The 14,661-nt window shown below is 43.8% G+C and overlaps 1 protein-coding gene and 1 long non-coding RNA gene across 3 annotated transcripts in view; one reads left to right on the top strand and one right to left on the bottom strand.

Annotated features, from left to right (window-relative positions):
• MSRB2 (methionine sulfoxide reductase B2) lies at positions 1 to 9,936 on the bottom strand. The gene is made up of 5 exons (XM_071428823.1): positions 9,804 to 9,936; positions 8,727 to 8,833; positions 7,679 to 7,755; positions 3,580 to 3,727; positions 1 to 1,058 (listed from the first exon to the last, which is right to left on the bottom strand). The coding sequence occupies exons 1-5, from the start codon at positions 9,928 to 9,930 to the stop codon at positions 951 to 953; spliced, it is 567 nt and encodes a 188-aa protein (XP_071284924.1). The 5' UTR covers positions 9,931 to 9,936; the 3' UTR covers positions 1 to 950.
• LOC139590902 (uncharacterized) overlaps positions 9,923 to 14,661 on the top strand; it is a 42,623-nt gene continuing 37,884 nt past the window's right edge. Inside the window, exon 1 of one of the 2 annotated variants that reach the window (XR_011679464.1) lies at positions 9,923 to 10,049. This is a non-coding gene — a long non-coding RNA (uncharacterized lncRNA). The remainder of the gene's footprint in view (positions 10,050 to 14,661) is intronic. The other variant, XR_011679463.1, reaches the window with a different exon arrangement.

Raw genomic sequence — 14,661 nt, forward strand, 5'->3', positions numbered from 1 at the left:
TCGGTTTAACAGACATAGGATTTATTTTGCTTTTAGGGCAAACCGTAATGACAATGCTTGGGCAAATGCAGAAATATTTACAAACTTGTACAAGGAAGAACAGACAAGGCATCAAAAGCAACACTTTACCAAGCCTGTTTTTTTAATGCTGATTTATTTTCCCCAAATGCAGTAAATTCCATATTGATTTTTATTTTTGGATTCTGAAATACATAAGTGATAACAGAAGTCTGCAAATATTACACATATCATTACATTATTATCATCTAATTGCTGTAAGAAAATTTTCTGGAGCAAACCCTCTTTCAACTCTGCTATTGGATACAGAATCAAAATAATTGATATAAAAGAAGAAAGACTTCATTTCTCCACTGGTTCCATTGCCTGAAATAGTTTTAATTAGGTCCTCCTTCAGGACTTTGCTTTTATGGGTTCCCTGAAACGTCACTTGGCTCAGCTAAGGGTCTCTCACATCAGGGGAAAAAAACCCCCTCAGACCTTATTTGAAGATTAATGTTATTTTTGCTTCCATTAGAAGGATATGATGATTTTATAGAAGTGTAAGATTACCGTGATCAGCCATGTCCATCTGTGTTCCTGAGTGCCACAACTACTGCTCAGAATAGGCAGTCAGGTTCAGGAGAGCACCTCATTTCACAGCCTCAATACAAATAATGATGATAGCTGCAAATGTGAACTATTGCATAGATTTTTTTTTTAATTAAAAAAATACAATAAGCAGATCAACACACCACGCTAACCATGAAAAGACAGACTGTCAGAGAGTTAAAACAAAAATGTATTTTATCAACAATGATAACAGCTGGAAAACAAAGCTACTACAGCATAAACACTAAAATTTGAGTTATATATCAAAAGCATGAGAGTTTTCCACAAGCATGCTGTAGGAGCAGAGAAAGAATGTTCTGGAAGCCAGAGAGAGCCACTTGTCAGTGACCAGAGCCTGGTTTAAAGTTCAATGAAATGCTGTTGATACAGAACCTCTGCCCAGAAGGTGTGGGTCCATCATCAAACACATGGCCTAGATGGGCGTCACACTGCAACAGAAATTATTACCATTTTATTATTGTCTTACTGCAAAATGACAGATTCATTTGGGTTGGGAAAGACCTCTCATTCACAGAGCCCATCTTTGACTGATCACCACCATGGCACTAATTGCCATGTCCAGTGATTTCTTGAACACCTCCAGGCATGGTGACTCCAGCACCTCCCTCAGCAGTCCACTCCAATGCTTAACAACACTTTTCACGAAGAAATTCCCACTGATGTCCAGCCTGAAGCTCCCTGGTACAGCCTCAGGCCATGTCCTCTTGTCTTGTCTCCACTGCCTGGGAGAAGAGCCCAACCCTCACCTGGCTGCACCCTCCTTCCAGGCAGTTGTAGAGAGTGATGAGGTCCCCCCTGAGCCTCCTTTTCTCCAGCTAAGCATCCCCAGCTCCCTCAGCTTCTCCTCATCAAACTTGTGCTCCAAACCCTTCCCCAGCTCCATTGCCCTTCTCTGGACTCTCTTCAGCACCTCAATGTCCTTCTTGTAGTGAGGGGCACAGAACTGAACCCAGAATTCAAGGTGTGGCCTCACCAGTGCTGAGTGAGGATGATCAGGGGGATGATCACTGCCCTGGTCCTGCTGCCACTCCATAGCTGAGCCAGGCCAGGATGCCATTGGCCTCTTGGCCACCTGGGCTCTCTGTGGCTCATGTTCAGCTGCTGTTGAGCAGCACCCCCAGCACCTTTCCCTCCAGGCATCTTTGCAGCCACTCTGCCCCAGGCTGTAGCTGCAGGGGTTGTTGTGAGCAAGGGCAGGAGCAGGCCCAGGCACTCGGCCTTGTTGGACCTCAGAGCTCTGGGCTCTCCCCATCAGTGCAGCCTGTGCAGATGCCCCTGCAGAGCCTTCCTGCCCTCCAGCAGCTCAACACTCCCACCCAGCTCGCTGTGTCTGCAGGCTGCCTGAGGGTGCCCTGGATCCCCTCATGTGGGTCATTGATAAAGACATTGAACAGAGCTGTGCCAGCACTGAGCCCTGGGCAGCACCACTGGTGACCAGAAACCATTGTCATTGCATTTATTATCATTGGAATTATGGACCAACATTGTTATTACTGTGCTATCCTGAATTAAGAAACTTCCATGATTAAATCACTGTTGAGTTGTGTGAGTGGGAGAGTCCTGAGGAGTGACAAGGAATCACATCTTGTCAGTGGGCAAGTATCTGCCCCAAACAAGCTGATCCCAGAAGAGAAATTCAAATGGTATTGCCAGAAAGTATAGGAAATAAATGAGAGGATCTAATAAACTCAATATGTCATGAGAATTTCAAGTTAATAAGTCACTGTAGGTCATTCTCATAGATCACCTGAGGATTCCCCTCTCAAATTACTGACATGAAAATATTAGACACAGTATAGCTATCAGTGACATTATTAACTTGGAATGTCTTCAGCTGGGGTTCTTGAAGGTGCTTGCTGCATATGGCTGTAAATGTGAACACTTCCAAGATAAAGGGCTGCAGCAAATTCTTGTTACATTTGCAGATGTACCTAAGCCTGCTGCAAGCACATGGAAGGACAGCATTAACCATCTTAACAGTTTACAAAAACATACTCACAGCAACATAAAAAAAACCCCAATCCAGGATGCAATTTATTAAATTCAATTGCATACTTTTATACTTTAACCGAAGTAAAAAACAGATTCAGGGTTGGGAAGAAATGGTTAAAGGTGGCTGTTGCTTAGAAAAAGAACCTGGGTATTACAGCAGGTTCCAAAATAAATAAGTGTCTGTGTTATATGGTCTGTGGAAAGGTAAAGGTGTAAGGAACACCATTTCTAACACACCTGAACAGCCTCTAACCCCTGCTGCAGGCTGGGCCCAGCTGCAGTGCTGTGTCCAACCTTGCACTCTACTACAAGAAGGAAAAGGCTCAATTGGGAAGGATGCAGAACAGAGCAACAGAATGGTGAGCACACTAAAAAGCACTGCATAAAAAGGAACAGCTGAAGGAACTGGAAATTTCTAGTCTAGAAAAGAGATGACTGAGAAGAGGGAAAATGACTGAGGGAGTCAAAATAGCTAGGAAAAAATAGAAGGGTAGCTTCTGTGAAACAAGAGAATCCACAGAAAATAGCTGTGGAGATGCAGAGCACAGCTACCATCCTGCAGGGCAAACAGTAATGGCTGCAAATGGCTTCAAGGCCTGGTCTCAATCTCTGAATATTTTAAGAACATCTACAGCAAGTAAAATAAAAGGCTGAATGAGGAAGAACTGTCCCTGTGATGGGCCAAATTCATGGACCCTATCTCAGATCTTCTACCATCTCTTGTCACACCTTGCAGCACACCTTCAGTACATTTTCTCTGTGAGCTCCAGCCTTTGGCTATACATACACAATTGCTTTCCCCAGACACACACTTTTCTTCAGCTCAGACTTGGAAAGAATGGCTCCAGTGATACTGTAATTCTCACTGTTGTATTTAGGTAGATTCAGTCATAGGCACAAAGAAAACTTATCTGCTAAGTTTTGTGTCTTTGTGTGTCATTTCCAAAATAAACCAACCTGTTTGCAGACAACTTCAGTTCTTCTTGACCCCAGTGAGTTGTCTGGTCGTCTCACAATATTGGTGTTACTTTCATCTCTGCCACAAGTACCATAAGCCTCAGAAAAAGATGGCCATCCAGTCCCAGAATTGTATTTCTTCTCTGAGCTGTAGTGGAAACCAGATCTTCTTGTTAGTTAATAACAGAGATGTTATAAAAGAGTCTGCTTCTATTAATAACATTGGCTTCTTCTCTCATTCCTGTGTTGTACCAATATCAATATTTGGCCCAGTAGAAGTTTTCTCATTGGCATTGAACTGTGCTGGAAACTCTTTTCCAAAGGGAATTCTCAATCAGCTCACAACAGGAGATTTTGTCTCACTGTTTCTATTTCAATGTCAAGTTGGTATTTTATAAAGCTTAGAAGAGGTGGTTTTTTTTTCTCTGACAACTATGCAATACTAACATTATGCTATAGTGTTTAGCTGAATTTCACCTACAGAGATGCAGTTTGAAGCCTGGCTCAATCCAGCAATCTCAGAGAAGAGAGTTCACAAGAAGAAATGAAGAGCAGACAAAGGCTGGGCTGGCCCACCAGACCAGGCTCGTGCCTGATGATGATAGAGGCTTTGTCTTGCAGTCAGCCATCAAGCTGGTTTGGAAAATCAAACAGAGCCTTGCTCAAACCATCCATCAACCAATGACAAATCCTCACAGCACAGAGATCTACTTTTCCCAAGAGATAAAGGCAGCCAGAAGAAACAGTACAACAGACTGTCAGCTTGTGGGTGCCCCTGTGAACATCCAGGGTGACCAGCACTGTTTAGCTGCATATTAAAACCCAGAGTGTATTGGCAAATGTGATCAAAAGACATTTTAGGGATTTGGTACAGAAATGAGATAATCCTTTTTGTTTCAAATTGTGCAAGTTTTGACAGCAATATGAACCTTCTCTCATCAAAGAGGGACCTAGTGTGAGTTAGAACAAGAAATTAAGATAGGTTCATATACTTCTCAGATTAGAGGTCTGGAGACTCACCACAACCATTTCCTCATGATTTCTCATGTTTTTTTCCCAGTTTTGCAAACCCAATGCTCTTACTGGCATCTAGTGGTGGATGGAGACATCAGCACCACTAGCAGCCCGATCGAGGGGATTGAAAGGTTAGTTACAGCAGAATTCAAAACAAAGTATGTCATATACATCATGTATATTTTGGTGGGTTGTTCACACGGCAAAGAAAAATCTGAAAATCTTAATTGCAGTGCCTTTTAGAAATATAAGGCAAACAAACGGGAGAAAAAACTTTAAAAATCCAACCCAAAGAGCAGTGCATGAGTCAGCATTTTTATAATAATCTGTACAGGGCTGTCGTTGAGTAATGCAGCTGTGGAAATAAAAGAGGATTTGCTAGCACAGAATGACCAGAGGCTACTTTTTGTGTGGGCTGTAGCTCGGTCATTAACATCAACACACAGCCATGAGAAATGTTCTCCTTCCCCTCCTCTCCACAAAACTGGAGGGAAATAGGGCACAGCAGAGGAGCAGCCTGCTCTGAAGCTCATGCACTTTGCAGACTCTGTGTTTGTACATCAAGGTCCTCAGGGCTCCAGGCCTGTTTCTTTCCAGCTCAAGAAGGCTCCCTGTTTTCCCTGCCACAAACCCACATGAACACTGTCCCTACCAGGCACAGAGTCCCCAAGAATGGCCTGGGGGATACAAATCCATACATGACTTCTGAGCTTCCCTGACATACATCTGTTCTGTTTCTTTTTATCAAAACTCTTTTATTTTTTGACGCAGGAATCCTTATGTATATTCACAGATAGATACAATGATCCTCTTTGAAAACCCACAGAGTCAAGGAAGGTCTTTAACACTGTGTGGGTTTTGCATCTGACCCTGAGTGACTCTGTCCCTTACATGCCACTCACAATACTTAAGTTTATTGTAGATGTTTTCCACTGCTAAAGGAACAATCTTTTGAGCTGTTAAACTAGCTCTCAACAGAAATGGTCTCTGTGTGGTTTTATTAAGAGTAATGTCACTTAGATTCCCTAATAGAAACATTTTAGTACCCAAAAATATTGCTGTTCAAGATCATATTTGTCCTTTGAAGTATTTCACCACTTAATTTATGGATAAATGGACTTTCCCTAAACATATGCATTAGATTAGACCTCGACACACCATTCCTCCAGCACATGTCATTTACTTTGATCCCTGTTTCAGTCATCCTGGATGGAATCCAGATAATTTTAAAAAGTGCTTTTTGCTGTATGAATCTCAGCTGTAGGTTTATGGTTTGATGAAGGTTTGAGTTTTCATTAAAGCACAACAATTTGCTATCTATAAAGGTTAGGGGTTTGTTCCATGTATTTCCAACTCTTTCAAATGTATATTTGGTAGCAGAAGGTACTAAATTATGATTTAAATGTATACACACATGTTTCAAAGAAAGGAGGAAATACTTCATGTTTACCTGCAGCTAATGATCTAACGCATTTGAAAAAAACAAAAATTCACAAGAATATTTTTAATGGACTAGGAAATAAATATGATGAATTGATCTCTTATCCAATACCACTTCTCCCCCTCATTCCTTGTGTTCTCCACAGCATAACATCTCCATGGAAAACATATTTTCAGGTGATTTTTCACATTTAATAGTTTCCTTTTTTCCTACAAGATTTTTTTTCCTGAAAGTTTGGCCTTTTTTGTCTGTGAGGCTTAGCATTATCTTGTGCTGCAAAGAAAAGTGCTTATATTCTCTGAGAGCTGCATAGTGCAAAGGGCAAGCCTGGCTGTTTGGTTATATTGCTGTTTTGTTACTAGTTTAACAACAGAAGCAATTTCCCCCGGTGTTTGTCTCTCTTCATGTTGGCCTGTCAATATCAATTGTCTAATATAAAAGGGGCCAAAATTGAAGGAAAACCTGAAGGAATGGAAGGAACTCTTCCACAGCTTAGTACTTTTTCCACAGCTTAGTACAATTTCTCTAATTTATCTGAATTTTCCAGCGGTGTTTTTAGGTTTTATATTTCTCTTCAGAATATTTTGTAATACTGAGCTAACACCAGAAATCAATTTATTTAGAAGTATTCATTAGCAAACCTCTATGGAAAATTATACATGTAAGCAAATGCATGTTTGCATAACAATAGTTTTCTGCACTTGGCCAAAGGAAAACTAATTATACACAATTACCATTTAATTGCTTAGTTTAGGTTTATTTTCAATACATCCATTACATTTTCCCCTCATTTCTTACTATCCAGATCTCTTGATCCTTACCATCCCATTTGAAGTTCTGATCTATGATTCATCCTTTAAATCAGCCACATTTCATTCAATTCTCAGTTGGGAATAAATAAGGGCTATTTTCTAGGCCAAAAATATGAGAAACTGTCTGTCCTGGTTCATTAACAGAGAGCAGAACACTCTCTGCACATCCTACTCCAAGGCACTCTATTTCCTTTTACTTAGACTTTAATGAAGTTGCAAAATACATAGTATTGTAAAGAGCACAGAGGTTAACTGTGCAATCATTTGCAGCCAGGCTTTAAAAAGTAGATGTAACCAAAAAGGCAAGAATAGTGGGATTTAATTTAGGGAACAAGGAGGGGGTGGGGGTGAAGAGAAGGTCTCAGCTGCAGTGTGAGGGACCCAGCAGTGAGAACATCACAATAGCGAACAAAGGCAGACCAAGGTCTCTCCAGCCCAGCAGCATGAGTGGCAGAAGATGAGTATGGAGGAGCACAAGAACAGAGCAAACACACAGTGACACTCATGCATAAATACATGGATTTTGCAGCAGCTTGTGTCTTAAGGACCTCTTAACCAGAGAATTATTCTCAACTAGAAAGTGTGTCATGAGAAACATGCAGACTACAGCCTGAAGCTGTGTGCTGGCCATGGGCAATCCTCATCAGCTCAAGGACAAGGCATACCATGGATCTGTGTCACCACAGGCATCCTGGAACACTTACACACAGCACTTGGGCACCAAGGGATTGTTCTTCTGACCAACACTTTCCATGCCATTCATGAAAAGACTTTGCCCTTCCTGCCACAATCAGTACATGTTAAAGATGCTGGGAAATCCAGAGGATGTTACCTGAAGAGGGGGGCATTGCAGCACACACAGCAGTATATTCCTGATTCTGTGTTATTCAGGTAGATCCCACTGAATGGCTTTTCAAATAGGAAGGAAAAAAGAGAAGTTAATAATGTAGGTCTTTAAAAGCTCACCATCTGGAAGAAGCATGTAGGAATCAGATTCAAAACAGGAGAAAAACCATAAAAAGAAGGCTTTGCAGGGGGGCTTTGAAGAAGAAAGATTAGCAGCCTGAAAAAATGAAGGGGAGGATGCCTTTGGGCTAGCAGTGAAGACTACCCCCTACCCCCACAAACTTTGAGACCGGTCAGATGCGTAAATCATCCAGGTACCAAGGATGGAGTCGTGACCTCCAAGAAACTGGTGAAATGTGCAGGATCCCAAAGGCCAGGGCTCTGCTATGGACTGCCACAACTTTAAAGTGGCTTTACAAAGAGACTCTCCTCCTTCCTGCATGGTCTGGTACTGGGATCCTTATTTTACAGATATGGATTTGGGCACAGATCACATGGTACGTGCTCCATGTGTGCAGAAGTCCTGTCTCTGGGCTAGGGACAGCCAGCACTCCACCCACAATGCTACATGGCTTCCTTCCCAGAAGGAGGAAATGTGGGGACATGTGGGTGGGTGATCTGGCACCTGAGGGAGAACCCATCTCCTGAAGGGAGCACTATGTTTAAGATTTCCATGGCTAATCTACATATGGCCATAAAAAGGAGGCTACAGGATAAAAATATCTGAGGATCTCCCTGTCCTCCGGACGGGCCTCTACTCCCACCACACAAACAGTTAATCTGGCAGGAAAGTATCCCAGAAAAAAAACCCAATAAAATATGAAAAGAATGCAGAATGTTTTTCATCTGCAAAACAGTCTGGGTCAGAACAAAATCCACCCTGTTCCGTATGTTGAGTCTAACTTTCATCCACAGGAAGGCAGGGGAAGTCCTGTGAAGAAAGGGAGTGGTGAGAGCTCCTCAGGGCAGGATTTTCTGTGCCCAGCAGGCAGAGGAGGTGCTCACCCTTGGGCAGCATCAGCATTTCTGCTCACCGGTTCTGTTCCTTTTTCTCGCGTGACATAGAATTGCTCCGGAGTCAGTTTCTTTTTCCAGTCTGTTGCAGCAGCTGCTTGAGCTTGTTTAGTGAGGGGGTCTGTGTCTTCAATTAGATATAAAAAGATAATTTAGTAAGATAGCTTAGATTCCACTGATGCTTTCCATCATCATTTCAGTTCTCCAAAAGTTTCTGTGGGTACAGACAAAGCACAGAGGGCAGTTCAGGGGCATGAGCAGGGGCACATGCAGGACTTGGCATCTGCTTTCCATTTGGAGTGCTGCATCCAGAGAGCAGCTCCAGCAAACCACTTGGGAAGGTTTGTAAAGGAAATGGGCACCTCTGACTCCAGGTACCACCCACCCTCCCAGCACAGCCCTCTGCCCTGGCTCAGGATAACAGCTGGTCTGCCAGTGCTCCTCCTTCATCCCTGGATAGCACTAAAAGGTTTGGAAAACCTCTTGGAAACCCTCAGAAACCAGAAGTAATGTTCATCTGTGGGCTGTGGAACACTGGCAACTCCCACAGGCCCCAGTGAAAAGTGGTGCAAAGAAGGACTGCAAGGCAGCAACACCTACAGCCAAGGGAAATGGGGCCACAGTTCAGTGAGGGACGCACAACAGCAGAGCAGAAGTTGCCCATTATGGTGCAAACCTCCAGCAACATGTCCTGTGAGCCTGTACACACCAAGAACGCTTGTGGTGGTACAGGATTGGCAAAGAATTAATAGACTGGCTGAAAAACAGGGAGTAAAATAGTTTAATACTCTCCTAAACTAAAAGTTTGAGGTGGGGAACTGCCTCCCAGCCTGTCTCCCATCAGCACGGGATCCTTGATAAACAATCAGCTCCTGAGGAGCGAATGCTTGCCTGAATTCACCTCTTGCAAGGTAGAGGTGAGACTGGGGGCGGGGGAGAGGGCAGGGGGAAATTAATTTGAACATGATAGTTTAACCAAAAAACCTAGAGCTTAGCCTGCCAGTTCAAGACAAAAACCTACAGCATGCTAACGCAGCCCTCCTTAAGCGGCCAGAAGCCGGCGAGCAGGGGCTCCTTTCCCCCTCCCCATGCGGTACCTGTGTCTCTGTGCGCAGCGCGGGCGGCGCTCGGCAGCGGGAGGAGCGGGCGGCCGCTCCCGAGCATCCTCCCGAGCATCCCTCCGAGCATCCCTCCGAGCATCCCCCTGAGCGGACGAGCCGCCATAGCGGCGGGGCGGCACCGGGAAAGATTCCGTGTGTAATCCCTGCGTTCCACCTAAAGAATCAGACCTCATAAAAGCAATGAGCAAAGCACCCGCTTAAATGCCGATGCAGCATTTGCAGGTAAAGGTTTCAATCACTTCTTACCGAGAGGAGCTTAAAAATGAACACTCGCTGCGGCTGTAAACGTAACAAAATCCTGTTGAGACGTTTGCTTGCAGCTATTCTAGGTTGTTTTTAAGGAGAACAGGTCTGGTACTTGCATGCAAAAGCACTTTTACTGTCCTGGATGCGTGTTACAGGCACTGATCTCAGCGCTGTTGCTCAAGGAATGGCGAAGGAGCTGTGCTGAGCCTTTCCTGCTTTGTGTCATCTGAGGGTTTCCTGTGGTGATTTGCAGTCACAGCTGCCTTAGCTTGGCCTATAAATATACCTGTAATAGGACACGTGTGTTAGTTAGGCAGCCCGTCCTTAAAAGGTAGATCTAAACACAACTTAGTTTTCTAGGTTAAGCCTTAATGCTACTGTCTGCTTCTGTTCCAATAATTTCATTTCTGATTTGGAATTAGTTCATCATTTCAGAAGGATGGGGAAGGAAGTGTTTTGATTACATTGGACAACAAAGCTAATAATGATGCTAATAATAAACAAAGTTAACAATAAATTTACTTTCTTTTAGTCTAATTCTTCTAGCCTAATTCTAAAATCAAAGCTAAAAAATAGTCTTGTGTGATCAGTCCTGAATATACACGTTTGTATTGAAGCATCCTTATGCCTAAGACAGTGAGTTCCATGGCAGCTGAGGACATCCAAGACAGCATCTGATCAGTACCCCGGCTGCAATCACTGCCTCTGCTCGGATCCACAGAGCACTGCAGCAAAGCATGAATGTCAGCGAGGCTCCCCCGTGCTGCAGAGGGGAGCAGGGCACGGCTGATTTATGGCTTTGTTCTGTGCAATAAGACACGGTGGAGTGAAGGCAGAGTACCTGGATAAAAACCCTGGAGTGGGATGCCTGTGAGTCCTCAGGACTGTGATTCAGGGTGTTAGGAGAGCAGTGCTGCTGGCAGGGAGGAGAGGGCTTTGCCACCCCACTTTGGTGCTGGCATCCATGCTATAGGCAGAGGGACAGCATTTTTCCATGTTCAGCCATTTTGGCAAGTGATGGTCCTGTGATCTTTCCATACACTTTCTAACTTACCCCCATGGCATATCAGCCATGTAGCCATGGTTTTGGAGGGAGGTGAAACAGGTTACGGAGCTTTGGTGAGGAGAGACCCAGCCCGACATGTCCCCAGTTCTGGCAAGTGGCTTAGGGCCAGAAAGTGGTAGCAGGTGATGGTGTCACTCCTGGCCTCTGCCTCTAGTTCAGCTGTAGAAAAGAGGCATTTCCCTCACATTCCTGGTGTTAATCTCACTCAGATGGTGTTTGCTCCTGAGGAGGACAGGTAATCAATAGAGTTCTCCCTGAATTATCTGAGAAATGAAGGAGGCTGAGAGAAAGTGGTTAGTCCTGCAACTTGCATGTTTTAATGTAATTGACATCGATTTCACTGGTGCTTTTTTAAAAGACAAAATTAAATAAAAAATCAACTGTCAGTATCTTTCTTGCAGGTCTCTGTTACTGGTACCGTCCCAAAATGCAGCAGTTTTGAGGCAGTGGGAACTGAACCAACACAGTTCTGCTGCTGTACCATTTTCCCCAGATTCTGGAGGAGGGAAGTAGGGGTCTGGGGGGAAGTGGGAGCAGAAGGAGCACAAGGCATCAGGCTCATCAGCCCAAATCTCATCATCCTCTCAGTTACCCTGTTCATTACAAGCCACTCCTTGATTAAAATGAGGGGGATGGTGGAAGAGGCAGATCCCATTCATCCCAACAGCTGTGATCCATATTTGAGGTGGTGCATGGCAGACCAGGAGAAAATCCTCCATTTTTCCCTCCAACAGAAGCCTGACCTGCAGTCATCCAAACCAGCATGACAGGTCTTCCTCAAGTGGAAAACAACCCCCCAGCTGGAGGTAATTCATTTTTCAGATCTTCAGTGCTGAAAAACCAAATCATTGTCCTGTCATGCCTGTAATGTTGCCTCCCATGGTTACAGCACACACCAAGCCGTGTAGCTAGGCAGACATCCGGCCTGCCTTTCTCCCCATAGACTGTTCTGAAAGCCAATTAAACTGTTACTCATTTTCCTCCTATTTTTTTTTTCTTCCTTATGCACAAGCGGAAGCATTTAAAAATCTCCCCTAGCTACATTATGTAAATTTCTAAGTAAATTCTCCCTGAGTTGTAATTCAGCAGATTTATTGTTAAAATGTCACCTGTCTCCAGCATGTACACAAGCTGCATCCAGGGGAGGGTCACTCATCCAAAGCACAGTGTCCCATTAGACATCTGTGGATGGGGAGAAGCTCCTCAGCTCCTCCTGTAGTGTGGCTCTGTGCCGAGGCAGCAGCAGCAGCAGCACATGTGCAGGTGAGAGCAGAAGGGAAGAGGGAAGCAGTCACAACCCAGACTATCCTGCTAATATTTATTCAGGCTCCAGCCATTTCCCAGCTCAGGCTCTGCCTGGACTGATGGCTGTGGGGACAAGCAGAGCATCATGTAATGCCTGTGCTGGCAGATACTGAGCACTCAGCCAGGCAGCAATGAGGTGAAGAAGTGAAAAAAAAAACCTGTTCAAATTCAAACCTCTGCTTACACAGCTTTTGTTAATAAATCCCCCTGACATTACCATGTATGGAAGAAAACACTTGAAAGAAATTGTGGGGGTTTACTTTATATGTATTTGCATGCAATTGGTTTTCCTCTGCTCACTTTGTCAGACCTATGTGTGTCCCCTCCTATGGAGTGGTTCCACTGAAACATGTGGGAGCTCACCATGAACAATTTGTCTTGTATGTAGGGTGCCGTGTGCCCAGGTGCCCGGGGAGTGAAGAGCAGGGATCTGGCATGAGCCCCTCAGGGGTGGGTTGTATCTGTGGGGGGCTCTGTTTCCTCCATGGAAACTCTCAATGCTTTGTAGGAGATACTGCAGGAACTCCACATCCTTCCTCAGCAGAGTCTTCTCTCTCTTCCATAGACTGGATACAGCTCCACAGCCAGCTTCTAGCTGCTCAGGTGTGGTGAAACTCTGAGGTCCTGGTATATGGAGATACTGTTTCCACATGGAAGCACTATCTAAAGAAATGTGGTAGTGCTCTGGTGCTGGATTCCAGTGATGGAAAGGGATTTTGGCAAAATTTATTAGAAGCAGAAGTGTCAAAGTACTTTGGAAAAGTGTACTGCTGGTTTCCAGAGACACACAGAGACTGAATGCAGATCTGAACCTCCCTGAAGCTGAGCTATGGATTCTGCTTAGATTCATTTATGGAGCAGCCTGATGTGATTCAGGTCAAAGACATCATCAGAAATAATGAACACACAACTTCTCACTTTGTTTGCTTTATGGCTTATTATCTCTTTTTGCTAATCATAAGCTAGAGGATACCTGATTATTCTAACCTTTGTTTTTGGAAAGTAATAGGTCATATTTGTGGCCTAGCTTAAGTGGGAGCCTTCTCTTGGAGTCTAAGGGTGGAATTTGAACAGGACAGAATAGAACAGAATAGTTCCAGTTGGAAGAGACCCAGGGGTTTGGTCCACTGTGACAAATGCTTTGAGTTGGATTAGACCAAGTGCCCTCCATAGGGCCTGTCCAGTATAGAATATAGCATATAGAATCCTAGGATTCTAAATGCTTTGAGAAATTTCCTGCATAACAAGTGAAGGCATGAATTCAAAGTTAAATGGGAATTTGCAATCACTCCTTGATGGAAAACTGAACTCTGCAATTGAGCCATTGGTTCAGCTAAAAGTAGACATGCAGTCTGGTATGGAGAATGTGTATCTTCAGGGGCAGCTATTGGGAAGCAACAAGTCCAGGATATTTCTCTACATTACCCTGTGCATCCCCTATACCATACCATCCAGTTCCTTGAGCAATGTAGACAGTAATAATACATTCCACAAATTTGTGTGTGATTTCTTATCCCTTTTATCCCATGGTAGTGAAGAACTGAGATGGTTCTTCCACACAGTACCCAAGGCCTGAACAAAAAATTGAATGAACACTTATTTGGCAGCAACTGTCCCAGCAGCCACTTTCTGTAGGTTATCTTAATGGATTTATCACCCTGAACTAAGCCCTGACCATCTGTTCTATTCTCTCATTACAAACACAGAAAAAGCTAATTCATGATTGCATCATAAAAAAGTAAAATATAAATGATTTAAGAGTAGGGCATGCTTCACACTCTGATTAGGAAAATGCTTCTCTTCCTAGAGTGACTTCCCTGATAAGAGTTTGCCTTTTTCCCAGCAAATGGGAATTACTGAGGAATGAGGCTCACTAGAACAAGTTTTATTCCCACTCATTCATCTTAGATGTATTTTTAAATTTGGGATTCATGTAAGTGAAGCAATGAATCTTCCTTTCCTTCTCTCTTAGGTGAGCCCCCAAAGATTTATTTTTGTTGGAAAAACTAGCATTCTGTTCTCAAGGCATGATCTGGTTTTCCACTTCACAAAAATGAAGTGCCTGGGGACAATCTGGCCCAGCACACCCTGCTCCCACTGGAACAGGAGTTGGGGTTTCTTTTCCAGGACCTATCTGAGCAACTCTGAACTGAGCAAAAACTTCTCCAGCTTCATGTGTTATAAAATCTGTCCAGATCTATGGGGACAACCTACTTA

This window comes from Agelaius tricolor, unplaced genomic scaffold, assembly GCF_023055355.1.
Source record: "Agelaius tricolor isolate 1412-34295 unplaced genomic scaffold, bAgeTri1.0.p SCAF_6, whole genome shotgun sequence".
In the NCBI taxonomy this organism is placed as follows: Eukaryota; Metazoa; Chordata; class Aves; order Passeriformes; family Icteridae; genus Agelaius; species Agelaius tricolor.